General features: G+C 34.0%; 1 protein-coding gene across 7 annotated transcripts in view; it reads left to right on the forward strand.

Annotated features, from left to right (window-relative positions):
* AKT3 (AKT serine/threonine kinase 3) overlaps nucleotides 1-27,588 on the forward strand; it is a 412,039-nt gene that overhangs the window by 180,124 nt on the left and 204,327 nt on the right. For 5 of the 7 annotated variants that reach the window (XR_012475745.1, XM_074222894.1, XM_074222895.1 and 2 more), the window contains exon 3: nucleotides 13,878-14,003. Coding sequence is in view for 3 of the 7 variants with exons in the window: in XM_074222894.1 (XP_074078995.1) it covers nucleotides 13,878-14,003 (126 nt within the window). In the remaining 4 variants the exon portion in view is untranslated. Of the gene's footprint in view, nucleotides 1-13,877; nucleotides 14,004-18,761; nucleotides 18,911-19,565; nucleotides 21,006-27,588 lie in introns of those variants that run through there. The other 2 variants (XM_074222897.1, XM_074222898.1) reach the window with 2 other exon arrangements.

A 27,588-nucleotide genomic window follows, 5' to 3' on the forward strand; every position in this document is an offset into this window, starting at 1 on the left:
TTCACCATGTCATGAAACATGCAAATGAATTTTTCACTGAGAGGAATAGGCCACATCAAATAGTGCACAGTACCCTTTATTTTATATGTGAAAATTTCCAAAGTTTGTCTTAAAATAGCTTTACTTTTTATTTGACATTTGTTTTATTTATATTTTCAATTAAAGTAGATTTTTGAAATGCCAGAATTTCCTTTGATACTATATAGTTTCACATGATTATTTAATAATAATTAAGTTATAATCATTCCAGTAGATCCATACCTTGTTCTCTTTCTCTGACAGATCTGCTTTCGTAATATCCTGTCTTCATGAGGTTATGAGATCTCATTTAAGTAAAAGTAACTGAAAATTCTGAAAGCACAGCATGATTCGAATCACTCTACTTTTATTGCAATTGGCCATTTTCATGTACCAGATATTTAGAAAAAAATCATAGTAACTGAAAAAGGTGACCCTCATATTGAATGAAGTTGTCCTTTTATGGAAGTACTACTAAAAAAGTGTCATGATAATTTATGAAGATAATTTAAATGTTTGGTAGATGGAAGAAAAATAATAGTTTTATTTTGAAAAGATTTTTTTAAAAAAAAATTGACCTTACATTGATCCTGGCATTGGATTCTAACAAAGATGTCAGCATTTTTTTCCCTCTTAGTATTTAAACTTCCTACTATCCTCAGTTTTCCTTTTTTCCTCTTAATCTCTTGACTTTATTTCATATGGCAAGTAGACTTGAGCTCTTTTTCAGCCCTAACAGTAATGGTCTTATCTGTTCAGACAGTTAAGGGTTTATTAGAAGCAATCTTATATTCTTTCTGAGATAAGTATTTGACTATGAAGGCTATCTGCTTAATTTCTAGTGGACCCAAGAACTAAAATTTTTTGAATTTTTTGAAAATTTTTTTATGAAACTGGAACTTACTTATACATCCTCCATCAAAGTTTAGAATGTAAATCAATATTGAAATTCTGATGAACAAAACAAATACTATCAATGTATCAATGCTAAAATATAAACTTTCCCCCCACCTATTCTCTAGTATTTGCTTTTATTAACTCAGAGAATCTATATCATAATATACATTAATGGTCACTGATATTTTGGTAGCCAGTGTCAATAAAAATTTATTTAACACCTGCTATATGTTGAGAACTAAAGTAGGATATGTCACTGAGAATGATGTGAGATATGTTGATGCTCTAAAACTGAGAGGGTGAATGGTGGAAGAAGAACTGACTCAATTTGGTCCTTTTTTTATAACTTCTGTGAGACTGTGAAAATGAGGTTTATTAACTATCTTAAAAGCATGAGATGATCAAATGAACCATGGTCTTAAGAACTTTTTAAACACAAATTCTGAAAATACATGGAAGTTGTTATTATTTACTACTAGTCTCCTTTGCCAGGTTCTAATGGAAGAGATATTTTTATATTCTAGATCTGATCCAGTTTGCATGCAAGCTGGTTGCAATCCATGCTTTTACTTCTTCAGATTCAAATAATAAATTAATATGCAGATAATTTATTCAAGAGAGGTTTGCTTCAAGGGTTTCTTGGATGACTTTGACAGAAAAGGGCATCACAATGCCCCAACACATAAAACTATGCTTTTATTGTGAGATTATAGAACTACATAAATGCCAACTTTTTTCTAGACTTTTAGATAATTTTTTAAAAATCAGCAAATTTTGCAAGTTATACTTTTTCAAATGAACATGGCTTTATCAATTCTTAAGAAACTTGAAAAGGAAAATTTTAAATGACAGATATATTTAAGATATGTATATGACAAGTGATATTGTTAAAAGGCTAACTGTTCATAAGTTTTATTAGTAAATGTAAAAGTAAATAAATGAGTAAATGAACACTATTAAATCACTTTTAATCAAATAAAAAGCTAATATATAAAAAGTCAGAATATCATATAAAATAGATTTATTTTAGAATAAGTCACAGAAATATTCTAAAGCAGCGGTTCTCAGCAATTTTTGTTCATTATGAGATCTAATACCAGGGCATCACAATCATGTTTTGATCATAGCATATTTTAATAACTTTCCATCAACTCTTGGAATTCTAAAATTGTGGCAAGAGCCAGTAAAGTTAATTCTAACAACAATAGCAACAAAAATCCTTAACTGCAGCATCATTTCTATGTAATCTCTTTTTATGTCACTCAATCATATTAAACTCTGATTAAACAACTTTCTCGCTATCCAAAACAGCATTTGACATATGAAGCCAAATATTAAGTACATGTTTGGACTAGTCAGATATTAAGCATTAATCAAAATAGAACTCAACTTAGATCATAACTAAAAGAAAGGAAAAACTGTTAAATGGTAGGGTCTGGATTACTTATCCTCCATGAAAAAGTAGAATGTGCAGAGAAGTGTAATGAAATACATTGTTTTTATTTGCCAATTCCTTCAGGAGACTTCTCCCATGAAAGACCTTTTGATTTCATGTATGCATTCCCCTCATAGGCTGTATGAGTTAGGTTTTTTTAAATTTCTAAATTCATTTAGAAAATATTTGAAAGATTAATATATAAGTTACAAAAGCAAAAATACTTTTTAGCTTCCCAGGGTTAAACTTCCTTGGGTCATCTTATTAGGAACAGAATATGCTTAATACTTTCCTCTCTGTTTTTTCCTCTCTGTTTTTCTAGGGAAATGATATCACATGTTTAGGTTTCCAGTATTTCAATAATTAAATGGAACTGTGTTATTGATGTTACTGTTTCCTCTCATATTTTAGAAATTTTTTATAAAATAATTTAAATTAAGTTTACATTTAACAGTACTATTGTAGATGTTTCTTAACATTGTTTAACTTATATTACAACCAAGTCTACAAATACGGTATTTTTTCCTGAATGTATTATGTAGATGATTAGTTAATATATTGGTAAAGTATTTCTGAAATATTTAGTTCACTTTTCTGCCTTTGGAAATCAAAACATACTGAATATAATTCAGTCTCTCATTGATGACTGAGTGCTTGAAATAATTACCCTAAATACTTATTTACATTGTACTATAGATTCAGAAATTGGTGTGCATGCGGACTGACCCAAAGCTTTTTAAAAAAATCTAATCAGAATGTAAGACATTCATGTTACTTGAAAATTTGAGTGATCTGTCTTGTATAATTAGTATGTAATTACATAGATGATTACCTTATAATATAGTTATATTTTTCTATAATTTTTAATAGAGGTATGATTTTGGTTTTTTTTTATTTTTTTATTTTTACCTCAGGGGATTGGTCCACATAATTATCTTCTAAATGGTTCTTTGAAAGTGGACTATATATACTATGGACTATATATAAATGTGACTATATATAAAAGTGACAAGAAATTGTCACTTTTTCATCTTTTTCACTAGAGGGGAACTATTGCCAACTCTCTTCCTGTCCTACACTGCATTCGACTTCTTTGATTACTGTAACTTTGTACTTCATTTAGATTTGGACATTTAAGGACAAGACCATGGGATATAGATAAGCTCTAAAATTGAATTAAATTGTGACCAGCATTGTCATGGACTATAGACTTATCCATAGTAGACTATTTAAAACTTTTAAACTGTCTAATTTAGTTCACTTTGATAAATTCCCAACTCCTTATACTGTACTTCATCATTTATAATGATACTATCTTTCAGAAATAAGGTATCTAACAAGATATTGACATGTGGCATGATGTCTGTTTTATGTGTTTGATTTATAAATTAACAAAATTAAAATGATTTGAATTAGGTGGCTATTAAAAAGTTGATTCTATAAAAGAGTAGCCTTGTTGGGCAGAATTAGTATTCCTCAAAAAAATAGAAATGTAACAATAATTTTCACTAAAATTTTGGGAAAGCTAAGTGGGCTGGTCCTGTAGTCAGAAAGATTTGAGTTTAAATCCTACCCCATACACTTATTGGACTTATTGGCTCTTTGATACTAGCAAATCACTTCAACCTGTTTGCCTCCGTTTCATCATCAATAAAAGGAACTAAGAGAAGAAAATGGCAAAGCACTCCAGTATATTTGCCAAGAAAACCACAGATGGGGTCACAGAGATTTGGACACAATTGAACAACAAAAGTGGTGCATTGAGGACATAATATGAAAATAATGAGAATCTTGGGAAAATCAAAGAAGGGTTCAAATAGTGTAATTATATTGAATTGTGAACCACCCCTCTGGACTTTTACTGTGATTTAGGAGGGCCATACCAAATAAAGTACATGTAATGAGGTATCAAGGTTCATGTTAAATGGTAAAAGACACGTTGCAAGGTTTGTTATAGTCTTTTATGATGTTTTTCTTTAATATTACAGTATTGTTGGAAAAGGAATCTGCTTTATAACACATTGTAGTAATTCATTGCAAGGCCAATTACTAATTACTCATCTGCAAGAAATCTTTAAAATGACTTGGAACAGGGAATCACAAAAGAAATCAGATCCGTCTCCATCCAAAAGACCTAAACAGTTAAAAAATAAGAGTTTTTGATTCTATATATTTTATGTTTTACATAGCACTCCAGATTCCCCAATGAAACACAGTGCCACTTCTGGATGATTTGAGCATCTTTATAGAGTGTTGAGAATTGCCCCTTTCACATCCAGAGGATGCCTGGAATATGTTATGTTTGCTTATACCAGAAAATTTCTAGTTACTACGTAAAGACTGAATTGGCTAGGTAGTCTGAAATGACTCTTGGAAAAAGATTTTTTGTTTTTGTTTGTTTTTTTTTTTTTTTTTTGGTAGCACTTCAAGATTACGAATTTTGGAGTCAGCAATTTTGTTGGAGACTTATGCTAGGGGCTATTGTACTGAAAATACAATCAATGTGGCTCTATACACTTCATAACAACAAACCGAAGTAGGTTCCCCAAGCAAACCAAATACCAAACCAAATATAATTGCCATTATATTGGGGTGGGGGGGGGACCTGAGATTTGAAAGACAAAAAAGGATACCTAAGAAAATAAACACTTTATAGTGGTAAAAAGGCATAGTGGTAGTAGAGAAGAAGGGAAAGGGTTCCCAAAGTTTATGTTCTTTTATATTTGGATTGGAAGCAGATGATAACATAATTGTTTAATATTATAAAAATACTTTTGAATTTTTCATAGAGAAACATCAGGATATCTCCCCTTCCCATGTGTCCAGATATTCTCTTCTGTAAATGTAGTAGGCACTTAAATTCTGGTTCTATACTTGGCATTTTGGCCATATCTTCTTTCAGAAATTAACATGAATAGTGTAAGATTAGGTCTGACTGCAAAAAAGAAGGAACCTTCATCAGAGGGGAAAAAAATCCTTGAAACCACAGATTAATATGGCAGTGGGATTGGGATTATTTATGCATTCATTTGTCAATCTGTCAGGAAACAATTTTTAAATACTTTTTTCTGTGCTAGACATATTTGGTTATGTGCTACTAAATAATAGTAAATTTAAAGATAAAAACCAGTTCCTGCCCTCAAGACGCTCATATTCTAATGGAGTGAAGTATATTTCAAACTTGAATAATATCTAGTTACATTGACAATATTTACAGATAGATGGAAGTTATTAATCTTATAGGGAAAGGCATCACAAGCTTGGGGAACTAGGGACTTTTTCATTTAGAAGGTGGTATTTGAACTGTGTCTTGGCAAAAAACTAGGGAAACTATGGGACCTTCTCCCTCAGGCGGTGATATTTGGATAGAGTCTTAAAGTTTTATATATTTTAAATATTATTATCAAAATTTCAGTTTAGAATTCTCTCCTTGTACAGCTTCTGAAAAGGCAAGCAAACTAATATAATTAATTATACATGTGAAATTATGCAAAACATTTCCATATTAGACGTATTACAAAGAAATAAAGCAAAATATTATACTTTCTATTTGCACTCAGTTCATCAGTTCTCTCTCTGGAGATGTATAATATTTTTTCATTGTGAGTCATTTGGAATTTTCTTAGATGATTTTTTCATCAGAGTAACCGTCTTCATAGTTGATTATGATATGATGTGGCTGTTACTGTGTACAGTGATCTTCTGATTCTTTTCATTTCACTTAGCATCAGTTCCTGTATCTCTCACCCGTTTTTTTTTTCTGAAACCACTGTCCTTGTTATTTCTTGTAGTATAATAGTAATTCATCACAATCATATGCTGCAACCTGTTCAATGATCCCTGATGGAGTTTGCCACCACAAAAAGAGCTGTTATAAAATATTTTTTCTAAATATAGGTCCTTTTCTTTTTTCTTTGATCTCTTTTTGGGTACAGATCTAGTAGTGGTATTGCTTGGCCAAAGAGCATATACATAATTCCATAGCTCTGTGAGCATAGTTCCAAATTGTTCTCTAGTTTGGTTGGATAGATTCACAACTCTACCAATAATTTATTAGTGTACCTATTCTCTTCATTCCTTCCAGCATTTATCATTTCTAATAAGTGTGAGGTGGAACCTTGGAATTATTTGAATATGCATTTCTCTAATCAGTAGTGATTTAGAAAGTTTTTTCCTATGACTTTGAATAGCTTTGATTTTTATCTTCTGAAAAGTGCCTTCATGTCCTTTTATCAATTGGGAAATGGCTTTTACTTTTATAAATTTTGACTCCACCTTATTACTTCAGCCCAAGTGTACCACTTTTGTACCACTTCTTTATTTTAGCTCTGTCTTTCTACATTTCTGTTTCAAGAGTGTCTCTTATATACAGCATATTGTTGGAATCTGGTTTATAATCCATTCTGCTCTCCATTTCTGTTTTATGGGTTAACTCATTCCATTCATTTTCACAGTTTTGATTACTAATTGTATTTCCTTTCAACCTGTTTTCTTCTTTAAATCCTTCTCTGTCTTTTTATCCTGTCCCTTATCATTAGCCAGTTTTGCTTTTGACTACTGCCTCCTTTAGTCAGCCATCCCTTTTATCAAATCCCACTTCCCATTTCCCTTTGCGGGCCCTTCCCCCTCCAGCTATATCTCTTATCCCCTTACCCTCCTATTTCTCATCTGGTAAGATAAGTTTTTATATAGTTTGTTTCCCTCTTTGAACCAATTCCAATGAAAATGAAGTTCAAACATTATCCACCATCCCCTACACTTTACCCTCCACTACAAGAGTTCTTTTTGTTCCTTCTAAAGTGTGATGATTTCTCTATTCTACTTCTTCCTGTACCTCCCAGGGGATTCCTCTTTCTCACTCATACTTTTTTTTAATGAGGAGAGAGATCATTCCAACATAGTTTTCATTCCAACATTCATGTCTTCTGTCTTAAGTAGTTTAGTACCTGCCCTAATAATGATAAAAGTTCTTAGGAGTTACTTACTTAGATGTATAATCTTCCCATATAGGAATGCAAACAGTTTAACCTTATTGAGTTATGCTTTCATGTTTATCTTTTCATGTTATTCTTGGGACTTGTATTTGAATGTCATTTTTTTTTTTATTTAGCTCTGGTCTTTTCATTAGGAATGCCTGAAAGTCCTCTATTTCAAAAAATATCCATTTCCCTCTCTGAAATATTAGACTCATCTTTGATAGGTTGGGGATTTTTGATGATTAATCCCAGCTCCATTGTCTTTTAGAATGTCATATTCCAAGCTCTCAGCTTCTTTAAATGGAAGCTGCTCAATCTTAGGTGATCTTGACAATGACTTTACAATATTTTGATTGTTTTTGACTGCTTACACTATTTTTTCTTTGACCTGGGAGCTCTGGCTTTTATAGTTCTGGGATTTTTAATTTGGGTATCCTTTTTAGGAGATTCATGGATTCTTTCAATTTCTGTTTTACCCTCTGGATTTAAGATATCAGGGCAGTTTTCCTTGATAATTTCTTGAAAGATTATATTTAGGCTCCTTTTGTTTTTAATCATGACTTTCAGGTAATTCAGTAATTCTTAAATCATTTCTCCTCAATCTATTTTCCAGGTTACTTGTTTTCCAATGAGATATTTCACATTTATTCTATTTTTTCATTGTTTTGACTTTGTTTTATTGTTTTAATGTTTCTTGGAGTCATCTTCCATTTGCTCAGTTTTAATTTTAAGCAATTACGCAATTACTTTCTTTTATGAGCTTTTATATCTCCTTTTCTATTTTGCCAATTATTTTTTTTTAAGGCTTTTGCAAGGCAAATGGGGTTAAATGGCTTGCCGAAGGCCACACAGCTAGGTAATTATTAAGTGTCTGAGGTCAGATTTGAACCCAGGTACTCCTGACTCTGGTGCTTTATCCACTGCGCCACCTAGCCACCCCCTCTATTTTGCCAATTCTTTAGTTAATTTTTGTACCTTTTTTATTTGTCCTCTTTTGTTTTTTTAAGGAGTTTTTTTTTTTTTTTTGATGAATTTTTGTGCCTCTTTTACCTTAAGCACATCTCTGGTTTTTAAGTAATCTTTTCTACAGGATTTTTGGTGCTTCTTTTAGCAATTTGTTGATTTTCTTTTCATAATCTTATTGCATCACTTCTACTTTTCCTTCCTCCTACCCCTCCAATTTCTTTCTTTAAATCTTTTAAAATTCTTGTTTGGCCTTGGCACCAATTGGCATTTTTCTTTATGGATTTGCTTATAGCTGTTTTCCCACTGCTGTCTTTTGAGTTTATGTCTTGGTCTTTGCTGCCACTGTAGTAGTGTTTTTTGATCAAATTCTTTTTTGTTGTTGTTTGCTCATTTTCTTTCTTAATATATTGACCTTGAACTTTATATTAAAGTTGAGCTCTGCTTAAATTGTGGTGGGGAGTCATCATGCTTTTTCTTGCTATTGTTTTCAGAGTTTATGCTGAGCATTTACAAATTTTGGGCATTTGTAAGGTAGTATGATCAGGAGAGAGGTGTGGTCACTTCTCTCCTAATCTGTTCTCTGATCTTTACCCAGGAAAGGCCTATTTCTCTACTCTTAACTACAAGCACCAGCACCCATCTTGGCCCTGGAAGAGTGACTTAGGTCCTCTTAGCACTTCTTTCTTCCTTGTATCTGAAACTAGGACCCCTGCTCCTTTGTGCATTATTCCAAGTGCTCCTCTCCACCCTGGAACCACAATCCAGAACTGCTTATGGCCAATTGAATTGCCAGCTACACCTAGTACCAGCAAAGGGCACCTGTAATCTCATTCTGAGTAGTTGTCTGTGCCTTTTACTATCCCTGGCCTGAAAACTCCCAAAGATGCTACTACTGTTGCAATTTCCATGGCCCACCCCTGGTTTCACAGATCTGTCTATTGGACCCTAAGTTGTCTTACCCTGACCTTTTTTTTTTTTGGCTCTGCTGTTCTAAAATTTGATTTGTGACATTGTTTTAGAGTCCTTTGGAGAGGAATATTGGGAAAGTTCATCTGGGTATACTGTCTCCCTCAGCTGAGTCTTTAAGAAAACTAAGGAAACTGAAGTGAGGAGAGAGAGAGAGCACTGCTTGTATAAAGAGTTGACTTTATAGGCCAGGATTTGGAGATGAGGAGAGTGATTTCTAGGCTTGAAAATGCCTATTTAAGACAATGGGATTAAGTGACTTGCCCAAGATCACAAAGCTATGCAATTATTAAGTGTCTGAGGTTGGATTTGAACTCCGGTCCTTTCGATTCCAGGGCTTGTGCTCTATCCACAGTGCCACCTAGCTGCCCCATGGGATAGTCTTTTGAGTGTGTGATGGTACTTGTAGTTAATGATTTAAAACTAAATTGAATTTAAAATTAAATCTAAGGATTTAAAATTGTCAAGGAAAATGTTTATGAAACTTTAAAATTTTCTTCAATATAAATATATTTCTTGAAATCAGTATATTCATTATTTAAAATAAGCAGCTGTTTTCTTGTGCTACTGATAGTCCTAAGCATCAAGCATCCCCCCCCCAAATTAATTTAAAATACCCAGAATTTATAGTACATTTATTAACTTGATGGTGTTCTAAGCTGGGATCATTATACAATAGCATATGAAATTCCAATGTTCTATAGAAGTAGCAAATATAATTACTTAATTTTCAAATTAATAAGCAGAGTACCATGTACATGTAAATGACTGGGTCCCTATATAGATATGATAGGTCATTACAGTGATTTTTAGACTTAATAAAAAAATCTAGTTCAGTCTTCTGTGGGGATGTTTTGTAAATTATTAAGTGTAATGAGTGTATGAGCTTTTAAATCTCCTTTTCTATTTTGCCAATTCTTTAGTTAATTTTTGTACCCTTTTTTATTTGTCCTCTTCAAGATTTATAAAGAAATAATTTTCCCCCAATTATATTTGTTTTCTTTTCCTTTCTTTTTTGGGAGACAATCAGGGTTAAGTGACTTGCCTAGGGTCACATAGCTAATATGTGTCTGGGGCTAAATATGTACTTAGATACACCTGACTCTGGGACCAGTATTCTAGCTGGCCCAACGTGCATTTAAAAGAAATTTTGAGTTTCAAATTTCCTCTCTCCTTTCATATCCTCCCTCTCTGAGACAATAAGCACTTGGTACAAGTTATACATTTTTAGTAGAATGTAGCTATCTTTGGTGAAGTTTTGGGATATTAAGAATCATTAGTCAAAAGAAAAGTAGTAACACTCACTACCAAGTTCTTCCATCCCATTACTTGGGATACAGAAGTAAGATTTAGATAATACAGCTTCTCTCTTTAAATCTTTTTAGGGTTTTTTTAATATGCCTTAAGCTATTGTTTGATGTTTTCTTTTTTAAATTTCTTCATATCTTCACTTATTTGTTCATTCTTCATGGTAACTGGCACTTCATGGTAATATGAATCATATAATCAGTAAATTAGATAGCCTTTTCTTAATCTTGATCCTTCTTGACCTCTTGCTAGCTCTTGAAATTTTGATACTTTCTCTTCCTATCTCCCTTTCCATCCCCACTCACCTCCATCTTGGACAGTCTCTCTGCCCTTGCTTCTTATGAAATTGCTAGATGTTCCATAAGCATCTTAAATTCAACATTTACCCATTATAACTAATATTTCTCCATTAGATTGACCCCTATACCAAACTTTTTTACTTCTGTGGAGGATACCACCACCATCCTTCACAACCTTGAATCCTAATTCTTCCTAACTTTATATTTCTCCACCCACTTCTTTTCATTGCTATAACCATCACCCTATTTCAGTTCTTTATCACTATTTGCCTCTTAAATTTATAGCCCTGAGAATGTCTTTATCCTCTATAATCCTTTCACAAAGAAGGATAAAAGTAAAGTGGACTGTGATAGAGAGTTTCTCATCAGGAAAGGCTGAATTATGTTTGTTGGGAGCATTATTAGAAAAGAAGGTATTCTTATTCAGGTGTTCACTAGATGGCTTTGGAGATTCCTTAAATTAAAAATTCTGTGGTTCTATTAGGGAAAGGAAGATCTATCTTTGAATAATGGTGTCATTGTGGTAAATACAAAGTATTGTATACAGAAAGAAAAGACCACTTTCAGCTGGAATGAGGAAACACTTCATAAGAAGAGGTGTCATTTTAACTGGACTTTGAAGAATTATTTGAATTTTACATTTATATTTTATTCATCTCAATCAATTTTTTTTTTAGGATTTTGCAAGGCAAATGGGGTTAAGTGGCTTGCCCAAGCCACACAGCTAGGTAATTATTAAGTGTCTGAGGTCAGATTTGAACCCAGGTACTCCTGACCACAGGGCCGGTGCTTTATCCACTGCGCCACCTAGCCGCCCCTATTGCAATCAGTTTTGCAAAACATGTACAATCATACTTCTTTTTAACCTTGGGAGATAGATGCTACTATTGTCTCAGCAGTATAGATGAGGAAACTGAGGCAGACAGAAGCCAAGTAATTTCTCCAGTCATGCAGCTGGTGTCTGATGTCTTAAATGAATTATGGTTTTCCCAACTCTAGGTGCAATTCTCAATCAAGTGTACTTTTAATCTGCATGTACAATCAAAGTGTATATCTATCTAATGTTTGTGCATTTGCTAGAGGAGACATGATGAGTTAGAAAACTGGGAAGGTGGGAACAACAGGGCATTCCAAATAGAAGCAAAGGACTAGTTTTGAGTGGAGTTCATTTCAGTGTGGTTGAGGGATAGAATATATGAAGGGGAGTAAATCACAACTTTCACAATAATGTTGGCTAGCATATAGTGCTTTAAACTTTGCAAAATGCTTTATTTATTTTAAATAGTCCTTCAAAGAAGGTGCTTTTATTATGCTTATGGAAAAAGAAAAATTAATGGATGCAAAGGTCAGTCATAGGATCATAAGGTCAAGTCTGTCCCTGTCCCCCCCCCACACACACACACACACTTTAACATAAAAGGAAACTGTGACAGAAGTTATTTGCCTAAGATCACACAACTAGTGCTTGTGGCATGTTTTGAATTTGGGTTTTCTTGAGTTTAAGCCCAACACTCTATGCATTGTATCATTTGACCCAGATTATGAAATTCTTAAATGATAGTTTGAGGAACTTGTACTTTATTTTGAAGGAAATATGAATTCATTTAAATGGGGAAGTTATGATGCCAACAGAAGTTATACTTAAGAAGATTCTTCTATGAGAAATATGTAGGATAAATTGGAGTACAAAGATCAAAGCAAAGGACCATACAGACTTAGTAGGCTTGTTGTGACAAAACAATCCCTGAATTAGAGTTGAGATATTGAGGATGGAAAGTTTGAATGGAATAGCATAGTGATTGGCAAAATATAATCTATGGGTCAGATGCAGCCTACTGTCTCTTGTTCTACAACCTTAGCTCGAATGGGTTTTTACATTTTAAAATAAAATTTTATTCCATTAAGAAATGTTTTAAAGAAATTCTTATTCACAGACTATATTCTGCCCTCATTGTTCTCCCCACTCTACAATGCATTTGGCCCTCTAGCTGTAGTTTACCAACCCCCTGGATTAGAGAGACATTTTAAAGGAAGAATGATCAGGTTTTGGTAGTTGATTTATTTTGGAGAGAGCTTCAGATGATTCTTTGGTTTTGAGCCTAGGAAAATAAGAGGATTGTGGTATTATTAGCAAAGTCAAGAAGAGGTAATTTTTGATGGAGGACATTAGGGTAATGGGGGGCATCTGAATGGAAATATATATTGAACTGAAGTTTACAAAATATCTAGGACAATATTAAACTGTTGTCAAGAACCAAGTTTGTATAGCTATATAGGGCATGTTTATTAAATAGGACTTAGGATATCATATATTAGTTACTTGTCAGCTAATTGCTTGATATCTATATTTTTTTACTCAAAGGCACTGAAGATCATTCTATTTACAAGAATGGTGTTTTGAACATTTTAATATGAGAAGTTCATGTCTCAAAATAATTTATACCATTTAAAACCAATTTTGTTTGAGTGTTGCTATTTCTTTTTTGTAGTGTTACAGAAGATGTAATGTCTATGGGTTCAACAATGTGGTGTAGTTGAAAAGAAATTATTTTGGAAGGATTTGATAGAGAAAGTACTCTTTCTTTTGCTTTTTTAAGAAGATAACACAATTTTTTAGTAGTAGATGGAAACAAGTATTATTAGACATTCCTGTTGTGATAAGTGTTTTGCATCAGAATAAATTGATAATATGTAGATAAATTATGAAGGCTTGTTATAATGTGCTGAAAATATGTAATAACGTGATAAAATGAAAACTGAACAAAATATTCAGATTAATGATTCAATATATGAATTATCAGTATGAAATGATTTAAAACAAAATATGTTGGGTGATATTGAATCTTGATTGTAGGTTCATGTATTTTCTTTTGTGAGCAAAGTTAAAAGAAAATTGGCCAACCAAATTTTTGGAGTCCAGTGTTATAGGACATATAGTTTACCATATTTATTTTTCACATAAAAGCTGCTGTTCATTTCTTCAGCATTAACATGTGTGCTTTCCTCATGTAGGAGAATATATAAAAAACTGGAGGCCAAGATACTTCCTTTTGAAGACAGATGGCTCATTCATAGGATATAAGGAGAAACCTCAAGATGTGGATTTACCTTATCCCCTTAACAACTTTTCAGTGGCAAGTAAGTTAAATGCATTTGTATACTCATCCTTATATTTTTGTTATTTGTATTACTTTACACATTGAATATCTTATAATAAAACAGGAATATAAAATACTTGGTTTGGGTTTTATAGCAGCATAAAATTTCCTTATCTCTCTATTGATAGTCTAAATGAATATGACTTGATATTCTGAAGTAAATTCATATGAATTTGCATCGGCTGGTTGGGGAGTCTTTAAATCTGTACTAAAGATATATCTAAAATAAGTGGGAGCAAAGGCTTCTGAACTTAGATGTTAAATTTCTGATAAAATGTTGGTGATCTCAACAAATTCAGTCTCATACTTTTTCATTGACTGTAATAGTAGAAATATTTTAAATTAGAAAATTAATTGCTATAGAAATTTTATATATGCACTCTATTTTTTCTTAATTTCCTAATCGTTATCTCTGAAATTACTTATAATTTAAAAGTATTTAGAAAATGTTAGCCAGATTGTAAAATGGCACAAAACCAAACTAAGGGATTATTTGCTCAGACAATCAAGCAATCAGTTCTTCAGACTGTTTGAATTTATTGATTAATCATTCAGTCTCTCTGTACTTATATAATAATGAAACATTCACACTCATCATATGTTAATTTTTTTAAAAAAATTAAACCATTTAAAGACTAAATTTTAGTGAGTTATGAAGAAATAAACATGGCAAGATCATTATTGACATTAGTAGTGTATTTCCATATGTTGGTTACATTTGGGGAAAAAATGGGAAATCTCTCAACTATAGAACAAGAAAATAAAATAAGAACCAGTATGTAAGACTACTCCCTCCCTTTTTCTATTTTTTCAATTTTTTTTGTAAATTCAGATTTTTAAAAAAATTCCATAGATTAGATTGGAGGTTTTGGATATTTATAAAGCCAAGGAAAGGTTTATGAATCATGGATTCAATAAATATCTTGTATGATATAGTTGACTATTTTCAAAAAAACTTTCTAAGTGTATTATTAGGATCTCAATGTGTATTTAAATCTTTTAAAAAAAATTGATGCCAGATGGATGTAATGTTTTAAAAAATTACATCTTTCTCTCTTATCAAAAATTTTCAAAATCTGAATAGTTATAGAATCATAAAATATTAGAACTGAAGGGGACTTTAGAGGTAACCTATCAAATCCCCATCCTCATTTTGCAGGTGACAAAAGTAAAGTCCATTAATGTGAAGGAACTTGCCACAGGGTACACCGATAAGAAGTGATAGAAACCTGGGTTTCCTGATTCCCAGTTCATTGCTTCAATGTGCCTCTGTTGTAAAATCCCGAACTTTTTCTCAGAAGAAAGTGCTTCCTATCCCTGATAGTCTCAGAAATATTACTTGTTCTTTTTAATGACATATATATTTTCTCAGATCTGTAGTTATTTGTTTATAAATCAGACATCTAAGAAATACTTTCATGATATAGTGGAAAGATATTAAGCTTGAGTCAAAGGAATTGAATTTGAATTTTAGTGTTGCCATGTTATTTGTTTGACTGAACAAACCATTTAATCTCTCAGGACTTCAATTTCCTTATCTCCAAAATTAAGGGTCTAAATGATTCGTTAAGATCATTTGCAACTTTAGATCTAATTCCTTTGATATATTATATTCAACCTAAATATCTTAATGGCACTTGAAATTGGTTTACTTGAAATAATTTATAAAAATTTAGTAAGACAGAACTCCTTTATCCTTTGATCAAAATGCAGCATTTTTTTTTGACCTTATGAAATTTCACACCCGAGCAAGTTTTAAAGACATACTGTATGTCATAGTCTGCCAACATCTGTTCCAACACTTCCACTGGCAGAATCTGAAATAAAATACTGCACTCTTGGGGAGAAATCTTTTTAGTGACTGACAGTCAACCCATCCATGAAATAAATATTAGCCTACATCTGTAAGTCTTTCTATAACTGATATGCTGGAAGTAGTTGGCTCAACTAACTTGAGTAAAGTAGTGTGAATTCAGCTTCTTTTTGTAAACTAATTCTTCAGTTTTAAGACATGCTATTAGTATGAAATGGAAGCTAATCTAAGTATTTTATATAATTTGTCTTGGATTTTGACTTTAATTCAAAATGATATGTAGTAAAAAGTCTTGAAAGACTCCTTTGTATAAGAGACATTTTTTAAATGTCTTTTCCCATGCAAAGTCTTATTTCTTTTCTGAGAAATAGTATTATTCTATTCTTTGGATATTTGAATATAATATTTAAAATATTTTTATGAGAATAAGAGAGATTTTATTTTTAGAAAATAAAATGGTTTTATTGATTGAAGAAGAAAAAACACAGTCACTGTCACTAAAACACACACAATTTATATACCCACTCTCCAGTAATCAGCTTAATGAGAGAGGGGGGAAAAGAAAAAACTGGAGAAAAAAAGCCAAAGATTCTAGGATTTTCTTCTTGCCTTTGGAAAGAACAATTATCAAATCATAACAGTGTGGATGGAGGGTGATGCCAAATATCTGTGGTTCATAGTGGGTCTTCTAATGCAGAGTGGTGAAGATGAACCAGAGAAGAACATTAGAATTACAGCACAGATGATGACTACTCCAGTACAGTCACAATTTTTTTCCCCCAATTTGAGTTGCTGATGATGACCAGAAACATCTCCAGGACATCAAACCCAATATATGGATACTTTTGGCACAGTCAACAATTTTTTTTTTAATTTAGGATCATCTGTAATATAGTAGCTAAGAAATCACAAGTCTCATATGCAACCAATCAAAGTTGATACCAAAGCTCTCTCTGTAATGCCACCTAGTCAGCATTCCTTGCACATTTTCCAAAGCTCTCCTGTTCTGAGAGCCATATTAGAGGAATGATACAAAAATCTTGATACTCTTAGAAGTCTCTGCAGATGGACTCTACCTTTCTTCCACAGGCACTAAATAAGGTCTCTAATGTTTATGAGCAGCTAAGGTGGCACAACGGATATTTCAGATCGGGCATCAGTAAAACTCATCTTCCTGAGTTCAAATCTGACCTCAAACACTTATTAGATTTGTGGCCCTGGGTAAATCACTCCAGTTTTTCCTCAGTTTCCTCATCTATACAGTGAACTGGAGAAGAAAATTATAAACCATTCCAATATCTTTGCCAAAAAACTCCAAATAGGATCATGAAGAGTCAGACACAACTGAAACAACTAAACACCACCTTGACAAAATACATATATAATAGTATGCCGAATAAATATTTAAGGGGCTAACACTCCATTCCCTATATCCAAGGATTTAGAAATATCATTAATTCAAGAAGGGATCCTCTCTTCCAAGTAAATACACAACCACCATAATCATAAAAGTGATAGTTTCACCTCCCTCAGTGAGGCATCTCCCAACAATATTACTTCTTGAGTCCCTCAAGTCTTTTCTGGGAATGTATTGTCTGAACCATTCCAGAGGCAAATTTCTCCCAATTGAGGGGAGAAATCAAGCTATATCCATTGTTTATAGAATTCTTGGAAGGACCAAAGCAGCTCTGTTCTGAGGATGAAAACCTTTTGCCCTGAGATGAGGATGTGTCATTTTGTAGGTTGGGTATGGGTTGAGGACTTCTTGGATTAGGTGGGCACATGACATGGACTAGCACAAGGAACCCAAGTAAGGCAAGAATAGTTGCTTTGTTCTTAGGGGGAATCAGTCTTATTTCCAGTACAGCATAAATCTCTAAAATAAAGAAGAATTTTAAAGGCTCAGCCTGAGCTGTGTCCAAAACATATTAGGTATATCTTCCTAGAGATTGACTCTCAGGACATACTAGACAAAAGAACTCTTCTTAGGGTGACATTGGTTTATCATAGATTTGGTTTCTAGGAGGTTAGGACCTAATTTGGTCAGTTAGATATATAACAAAACAACTGATGATTAGCAAGGGCTAACTTCTTGTCCCTAGGATGGGAAGATATTATTTTGCCCATTGGGAACAGTTTGAACACTGATGGCTTTGTCCATTGGCAGAGGTTTCATATGATTTTGTGCCCAGTCCAACAGCAATCTGTAAAATCTTTGAACGTTCCCAGAGATCCTCTTTACAATCTCCACAAAATCCTCATATACTTTCTCCTTCTTTAATTAAAACAACTTTTCCTCAAATACCAGTTTCAAAAAGCTTGTTTAGCAAGGGGTTGGAAATAGAGAGGAGTGGATTTGAATTTTCATTACTTAAGGGAAAGAACTCCCAGGGAAAAAAATTCTCCTACCTATTGCAGACCAATACCTTGTCTGCAACTCCTTGATGAGGTACTTTGGACTTTGAGAGGTTAAGTAATTTTCCCAGGGTCATAACCAATATAACTCAGAGGCAGGACTTAAATATAAGTCTTCAAACAAGTGAATCAAGTAGTATTTATTAAGCACTTTTTAGATATTACTGAATACTATGACAGGTGATGCAGGTATGCAGATAAAAAATGAAATGGTGTCTACTTTTAAGGAGCTTATATCCTAGTCAGGGATATTTATGTATATACATGTTTCATATACAAGCAAATGCCTAATAAATGTGTACGAGTAGAGTCTCATTCATTATCCCATCTATTTAAAAACTTTGTTAGGGTAGAACATTTCTTGTTTGTATTAATTAGCCATAAGGGTACTATTTTTCCCCTTTTTCTTTTTCCTCCATTCAAAGAAAACCAAATCAGAGTGTGTGAGACTTGTTCATACCCTAAAAGATTTATTTTAATCCCAGATAGAGATTCTCAGAGTCTGGGTTACTGAGGTTGGAACAAACACCTTCCAAATCAACTTTGAAGAACAAAAATAGGTTTGAACTTCGTTAGAAAAGGGAGGTACCAAGGAGCATGATCAGCTCTACAGGCATCTTGGAGAAGGTGATACAGGAAGAGAGAAGTTCCCAGAAAAGGTTAGCTCTTTTTCTCAGCTTCTTTCAGTGCCTGTCTATGGACAGACAGTAGACTATAATTTGCTATTTCATTATCTAAATGTCTTTAGTAAATTAAATTTGCTTCAACCACAGAGAAGCCAGGAGGTAACACAGATAGACATAAGTGTAAAATTAAGCAGAAAGCCGAATATTAGGAATTTTAACTGGAAATTCTGAGCGAATGTGACTGAACTCAACGTTTTTTCTACAATAAACTTTCTAAAGCTGATTGGGAGGGAACCAAGTGAACCTTAAGGATATTGTATTGCCCTGTAGCCTTAAAATGAATTCATTATTGTAAAGGGAAATTAAAATATGGAGAATAACTATAAGGTAGTAGAAATTGCTCTAAGATTTTAGTTTTAGGATACAAGCAACTGGGGAGATTAGGAAAGACATTCAAAGGGCTTAAGTTTGTTTTTGAGAAAGAAAGGAATCTGTGAAGCAAAACTAAGCAGAATTTTGGGAATGAAGATTAACTAGTGCAAAGGCAGGAAATTGAATAATCTGTATGAAAAATAGAAAAGACTGTACAGAGTCAGGAGGAATTTTATATATATATATATATATATATATATATATATATATACATACATACATACATACATACATACATACATACATACATACTGAGGTTACAAAGATAGGTGGAAATACAGTTTTAAAAGGCACTAAAAACTAAGCCAAGGGGTTGATCTTGGAGGCAGTAGGGATGGGCACAGTCAATTCTGCACTTAAGGACTATAATTTCCTTTAAGGAATTTGCTCTTCCTCCTGCCAGATTGACCTCCCAAATAGGACATGGAGACACTTGTTTTTCTCTTCAGACTTTCCATCTCCTGCTGAGTTTGTCCTTGAGGGAAGAAATGGGACTTCCTTATTATGCTGGGTAATTTCTTGCCTAATCTCCAATCTTCTGATGAAAGAGGAGCAGTGAAATGGGACCTCCCTTCTGACCATTCGCCTTCATTTGATGTTGTAGACTGCTATCTAGCCTCTTCTAATATGAGTGATGCTTTCTACTCAGTGATGAACGTTGGTCATATCCTACACATGCTAGTGATTTTTGTCATCCCCTTAAACCTTCCCACTCTCAAGTTCTAACCCCCTACCCCTATTCCTTCCACTATATTCTCTGGAATGCCTATTCCAATAAGCAATAAATTTCCCTTCATCCTAATCTTTTCCTCTTCTTCATCTTCATCCTTTAGCTCTTATTGAGACCCAGCTCTCCATAATGTCACAACCTCTCTGGCTACCCTTTCTAATACTTGGCTGCACCGGTGTTTATTTCCCTCAGCTCACTGGTCAAGGGAAAGGAGTTAACTGATTCCTCGTTCCCCATTGTTACTTCCAGGTTTTTCCCCTACCCTTCCTTTCTCTTTTAAGTATAGCATATGACTCAAAATTTTTCTCTCATTCCCAACCCTTACCCTTATATTTAGAGACTGTAACATATATATTGACTCTCCCTCAAACTCTTAACTACTCAGTTCCTTAGCCTGTTCCCTTCTCATTATTTACTCTTCCACCCACCTCAACCTCTTCGTTCCACATTCACAGTTTTCTAACCTACTCTTACACTCAACTCTCCACCTTGTATTCTTCGATTCAGTGACACTGGCTAAGACACTCCAGGTCCTGTTCAAGTCCCAATTAGTATCCCATCATCAGGAAACTTTCCCCAGCCTCACTTAATTCTAGTGTCTTTTCTCTTTTAATTATTTCTTCTTTATCCTATATATAACTCATTTGTGCTTATTTGTTTCCCTCCCATTAGGTTGTGAGCTCCTTGAAGGAAGAGACTATCTTTTGCTTCTTTTTGTATCATTAATATATGGGACATAGTAGGCATTTAATAAATATTGATGGACTTCCAACTGCTGGGTAGAAGATGAACTAAAATGAGAGGAGACTTAGGAAGACTAATTGCAATATCAAAGACTTCAGGAGATGATAAGGTGACATCTGTGATAATAAAGAGAAGTCACCTCTGACTGAGGGTGTGGAAGCAGAAACACCACCATTTGGTAACTGATTGTTCATTTGGGAAAAGGAGAGTAAATAGTTAAAGGTAATGCTGGGAATATAGATCTAGAAGGGTAATGGTAATTTTGATAAACGTAGAGAAGTTTTGATAGGGGGTAGGTTTTGGGGAAAAGATAATGAATTCTCTTTTTGTACATGTGTAATTGGAGATATCTCTTTGATTTCTGGTTTCAAATGTCCAATGAGCAATTGGTGACGAGGGACTGAAACTCAAGAAACAAAATATTGACTGAATAAATTGAGCAATAAATCATCTATCTAGATTTGATAAAACCATTGGAGCAAATGAGATCACCAAGAAACTGTTGGGAGGTCAAGAAAAAAGCCTATAGTTGGAAGACAAGATGTGGGGGTTATGATACAGTAAAGAGATTTTGACATCAACAGATAGTCGGAGAAATAGTGTAGAGTAATGTCATCGGAATCCAAAGGGGAGATACTGTGGATTGTTGGGGAGATTGGTCACTGGTGTCACAGCAGAGAGATCTAGGATGAGGAGGACAGAAAAAAGATGTTAAGATATGAGCAATTAAGAAATTATGTAACTTCAGATAGAACAGATTCAACTGATTGAAATCACATTACAAATGATTATGACATAAGTAAAAGGAAAGCAAGCCATGGCAAGGAGCATAAAAAATTCATTTCTAAAAGTCATTTCATTCACTAAGAAAGGGAGGACAGATTGAGGATTATTTCTTGAGAGGAAAAATTCTTGTGAAAGTTGGAAAAAATTTCTTTTAAGAAAATATAATAGAGAAGGAACCAGTAGATAGGGTGGGGTTGCAGATTACAATGAAGAGAGGTGTTTGAGAATTAAGTCTGCTGAAGATGGGAGGGGATGGGATCCAGAGCATATATAGAGAACTTGACTTTGTTTTTTGTATTTTTGTCAGTCAAATGGGGTTAAGTGGCTTTCCCAAGGCCACACAGCTAGGTAATTGTTAAGTGTCTGAGGTCGAATTTGAACTCAGGTACTCCTGACTCCAAGGCTGGTGCTCTAACCACTGTACCACCTAGCTGCCCCAAACTTGACTTTGACAATGAGAAGGACCATCTCGTTGATGATGATGTTTGTCCTTCGTTTTCGAAGAAGGTCATGACATTAAGGAGATGATTCCAGGACAAGTACGTGAACTGGATTTGGGAGGGGATGGAGTGCTGTGCTAAGTCACTAGCCTCACTTTCTTCTCCAGAGCCATCTGAGTCCAGTGGCCAGATATGAATGAGAAGAATTGGGGATGCCCTGGAGGAGAGGCAGTCAGGTCGAAATGACTTGTCCAAGGTCACACAGCTAGTAAGTGTCAGTTGAGGAAGGCTAGATTTGTTCCTCCTGACTCCTGAGTGATAGAGCCAGTGCTCTATCTGCTGCACCATCTAGTCTTCCTGTCTGAGGTCAGCTATATGTTATATATAAGTGCTCTTCCAAATGGAATGCATAAAAAATATCAATTTATATTTATTTTTTGTGAATAAATAAGAAATTAATATTTCTTTTCTTGTGTTAATAATATTACTAGTATTAGAATATTCCTAGTGTTAGAATACTAATGTTTGTTATGCAGATTGTATTTAGGGGATTATCACACTGTATAGGAGTTGAGAGATTGTCATCATTCATTTGTTAGCTTTCAGGATATTGTTATGTACTGTAGTTTACATGTGCCTGATTATGTGGCTTCATTATTTTATTGAGTTCAAACTAAATTGATATTCATGAAAGATACATTATTTTAAAATTTGAGGCAAAGAAAGTACAGGTTGAAGATAATAATAATATGAGCATAAACTAATGTAGATTGCAATAAGAAAATGACAGCCAATCTCTATTCTTTATCTTCCAGATTATAAGGCAAAAACAATGATGCATAATCAGATATAACAAAAAATTGGACAGAAAGAGACAAAATTACTAAGATTTTTTTAAAAACATAGATTTACATTCCCTCTTACTAATGATGAACTTCCTTCTAGATGTGTATTGTCCTTTACCATATTGACTAACTTTAGGACAAAATCTTCCTGACTAGGAAGATATATAAAACCTAAATGTTGATTTAATAATATTATGCCTAAGGCATTATACATGAATATGCAAATAAATATTATTCATGAATGTGCAAGAATATTATGCATAAAATATTTTGCAAATATTTTTTAAAACTCATATCACTGCCCTTGAAGTCAGAAATGGAATTTTTAAAAAAAAGTTTTCAGAAATGGAATTTAAAAAACTCATTTATAACCCTCCAAATTACTATTTCATTTGCTTTTGAATCTATTTGTTTAAATATTTAAAGATAGTAATTTTTGATTAGTATGTAAAAAAAATTAACCTTGGAGAATAAAGAAAGTTACTTGTTGAATTTAAGCAAAAACCTTTTCATTGTCATTGGTAAAATAAGTATCATGATTAATTAAGTATAGATAATAATGTACTTTATTTTTACATTTGGATCTATTTATGTAGCCAGCCTATTGTTGACTTGTTCTTTTGAATTTAGTTAGACTTTACTTATACAACAGATTTACTAAGTCCATTAGCCTTTGTTTCTACCAACATTTCTTGAAGCTACTTACAGACTCACTCTCTCTCTCTCTCTCTCTCTCTCTCTCTCTCTCTCTCTCTCTCTCACTCTTCTTTTCAGTCATATAACCAACTCTCTAATTCAGGCCCTTACCTGGATTATTACAATAACTTCTTATCTAGTCTGTCTTTCTTCAAGTCTTCCTACTATAATCTATCTTCCTCATAGCTAATAAGATCTTTTTTAAAAAATGGTCACTTTAAAGACATTTTTGAGTTCCTCGTTATCAGTCCTTTCCCCACCCCATACATATGATATACATAATATATTTCCATATTATTAATAATATGATATTAAATACAAATCCTTCCCGTATTTAGTAAATTTCATGGCTCCTTGTTATCTGCAGGATCAAATAAAAAGTCACTCTTTTTGGTATTTAAAAATCCTTTACAACTTGGCCTCAATCTCTCTTTCTAGCCTTACTTCTAATTGAATGCTTAGTTTGCACCAAGGCTCAAGTGCCATTTTATATTTGAAGTCTTTTCTCTCCCTTCCTCCAATTATCTTGTGTCTCTTATGCATATACTTGTTTGTGTTCATATGTTCTTGTCAAGCTAGGCTTCTCAAGAGGCACTATTTCACTATATCTTTTTACTTTTTATCCCTGTGGTATATTGTAGTAAGCTGTTAAAGTTTCTTGATTATTTGACCACTGCACTCTACTTGATAACCTTCCAGAACTCCTGCTTCACTGGCATAGGACTATACAACCCAGCACTACCTTTATTCAAGGAAGAAGCATTGGGTAGGGCAGCACTAGAGTATATTTCTAGTGATTTCAGAAAATTTGATGAAGATATGTGTTTTAATAAGCCCAAAGATTTTAATGGAAATGGAGAGGAATCTTTTTTAATAGGGAAGAATTCATAATCAAGCTTAGAGGGCTGGTGAAAAAAAATGAAAATAAGATAGAAAGGAAAGAGAGGCTTCCTGTTTCAAAGTTTTATATAGTACCTTGCTCCTTTATTACAGTCCTGTTTCTGAACGATAAGATCTTTTGATACAAGTTCAGCCTTTCTCATTGATTTGTGCTTTGCTTCCTCTCTTTTACTAATCGCCTGCACAATAGCCTTCCAGTTAGGAAGTTTGTGTCATTTTTGACCAATTTGTTATTGTCTTTCTCTTCCCCCGAATGCCTCAGAATCTTTTACTAGGGGTTCATTTTTAGAATTTAAAAAAAAAATCGCCAAAGTTACTGAGAGATACTGGAACAGTTCATAATAATTGAATCACACAACTAGTGTTAATCATTTCTTGTAAAAAGTTATTAATTAAAGTTTTCATTTGTGGAATTGAGAATTATATATCTGGAGTTGACTATTGAAAATCATCAGTATATCTCCTAGTGGTCTTAATTAAATCTTTTTTTAGTTCTTAATGTAGATTTTAAGGAATACAGATAGTAATGATTATTAAGTAGCTTGCAAGGTTAGCAACAACCTATGGAACCCAAAGGAAATTTCCTTCGTAAAAAGTTCAGATAGCTTTCAAAGCCTATCCCTTTTTTCATACTTGACTTCCAAGTTTTTCTTGTTCAGGTGATCTATACCAAATACCAAATAACCATTACTACATTTGTAACTCTATAAGAAGATTCTGAGTCAAACACAACTTCCTTATTAGTGGTTTGTTTTAATACAAATTCATTTTAGCTTTAAATGGAAATATAAGCAGGGTATAAACTGTTAATTTTAAGAGGGAGAGTTTAATCATTCATTCTATAGCTATTTGGTAACATCTTTAGGGAGAGAGGAAGAAAAGGGGAAAGAAAGAAAACGGGAGAGAGAGAGTGCAACAGGGAGAGATACACACGTGCGGGTGCACACACATACACACACAACACACACGCAGGAAAAGAAAGGAAGGGATCCAGTATTAAGTCACTATATCCAGCTTAAATGCCTCAGCCTTGTGTGGAAGTGCCCTCGAATGGGAGGCTGTGTCAGTGTACTCCACTCTCAGGTAGATTCTATGACGCTGAAAGAATGGGTCCAGTGACAGGTCCTAGCTATGTCAGATAAATTCATCACTGCTTGGTCATATGCTGATACATAGGGACATTGATAGAGGAAGTATTTATGCCAATGAAGTTATGGATTCTTAAAATATTGTGAAGTCTTAGGTCACAAAGAAGTCTTAAGTTTGGCAAAATCGATTTTTCACTAATAAAAAATTAATATAAAAATTCAAGGTCAGCCTGATTTCAAATCCCTCTCTGCTACCTATTTGCTTTTATGAACTTAGAGATAGCATTTAACCTTCTAATCCTTCTGTATCTCCTTTTCCATTTGAGCAGTGCTACTTTTCAAGCAGTTGTTTACTTTTTCTGAGCCATTAACTCTTTTGTTGTATCACTCTTAATTGCTTTTCCCAATTCTTCTTTTACCTCTCTTTATTTGCTTTTTAAGCTCTTTTCTGAACTCTTTCATGAGGCTTTCTGAAATGGAAATCCCTTCTAATTTTTATTTTAGGATTTGCCCATGGGTGTTTTGACATTATTGTACTCTCCTGAGTTTGTGACCTGATCTTTCCTGACGCCAAAATAATTTTCTGTGGTCAAATTCTTTTTCTATTTTTTTTACTTGTTTTTGGCCTTTTTTCCTTTCTTTTAAATTTGAACTTTGCTTCCCACCCCACCCCCCAAGCATGGATTTTTGGCTTTTTGTGCCAATCTGCAGTGTAAGCCCTGACTGTTTACTTAGTGTAACCCTGATGTTTCTCTGAACTCCACAAGGAATCCTCCCTTCTGGTGCTTTGCTGAGGAGTTGGGCTGTTGGAGGGCTGGTGCTGCCAGCAGTCTTAGTGGTCTGGCCTTAGCTTCTGCTCAGCCAGGGTCACAGTGGTAGTGTTGACTGAGTGGAGACCGATGGATGGGGAATTGCTGCACTCCCTTGAGGATACTCTGAAACTTGTAAAGGTCTGGTGGCTGGAGGTTGCCTTTTTGCCCCTGGCTGCACCGAAGCACGCAGTGGTTCTCAGAGAGGAGTCCGCCTCTTCTTCTGGCTACATGAGCTTTGGCTGCTCACCCAGGCTCTAATTGCTGGTCTGCTGAAGTGGGACTTGTTGGGATGCTTCCTATTAGGGATTCCCTTTTACTTGAGGGAGACAGACCTGTCTTGCCAATCTTTTCAAGTTTCTTGGACTCAATGATTGTGTCACCCTATTTTTCTGTTGATTGGACTGTTCCAGGATTTGTTTTGCGGAGCGATTTTGTGGTAGTTTGTAGGTGAACATGGGAGAGTTATGGTGATTTATTCTATCATCTTGGCTCCCAGAGGAATAGCGTACAGTTTCATTTCTTTTTCCCTATTTTTCCTTTACCTCTCCTATTTGACTTTTAAAATCCTTTTTTAAGCTCTTTCAGGATTTTGGGGGGACTGGTATCCAATTCAGTTTTTTCTTTGAGGTTTTGCTTGTAGCTGTTTTGACTTCATTATCTTTCTGAGTTTGTGTCTTAATCATCCCTTTCAACTGAGTCACTTTATTTTGCCAGGTTCTTTTTTGTTGTTTGTTAGTTTTAACAACCTATTTCTTTGTTTTTCATTTTATGTCAAAGTTGAACTCTGTTCTCAGGGAAGGAGGCACTGTCCCCAGAGTTTCAAGTATGATGTGCTGCTGTTTTTAGAGCTGTTTCTGAGGGTCTGTAAGTTGTTGGTTCTTACAAGGTGTTGCGATCTAAGGAGAGATGTGGCCACTGCTCTCCTGGCCTCTCCTTCAGTCTGTGAATGATCATAAGCATTCTTCTCTGCCCCGGAATGATGACTAGGGCCTCTATTCCCCTGTGGCCACATGTTATGTTCCTTGTATGTCTCTTAATAAATGACTCAGGTCTCTAGTTTCCTGTGACCACAATTACTAATGCCTATTTATGAGCAATTATAAGCACTCTTCTATGCCACGGAACTGCGATTAGGATCTCTGCTTACAAGTACCAATGTGATAGTGTTCCTTTTCACCCTGGAACTGTGTAATGGACATGCACAGGGACCTGTACCCACTACCAGCAAAGAGTTCCCC

This window comes from Macrotis lagotis, chromosome 2 (genome assembly GCF_037893015.1).
Source record: "Macrotis lagotis isolate mMagLag1 chromosome 2, bilby.v1.9.chrom.fasta, whole genome shotgun sequence".
Lineage (NCBI taxonomy): Eukaryota > Metazoa > Chordata > Mammalia > Peramelemorphia > Peramelidae > Macrotis > Macrotis lagotis.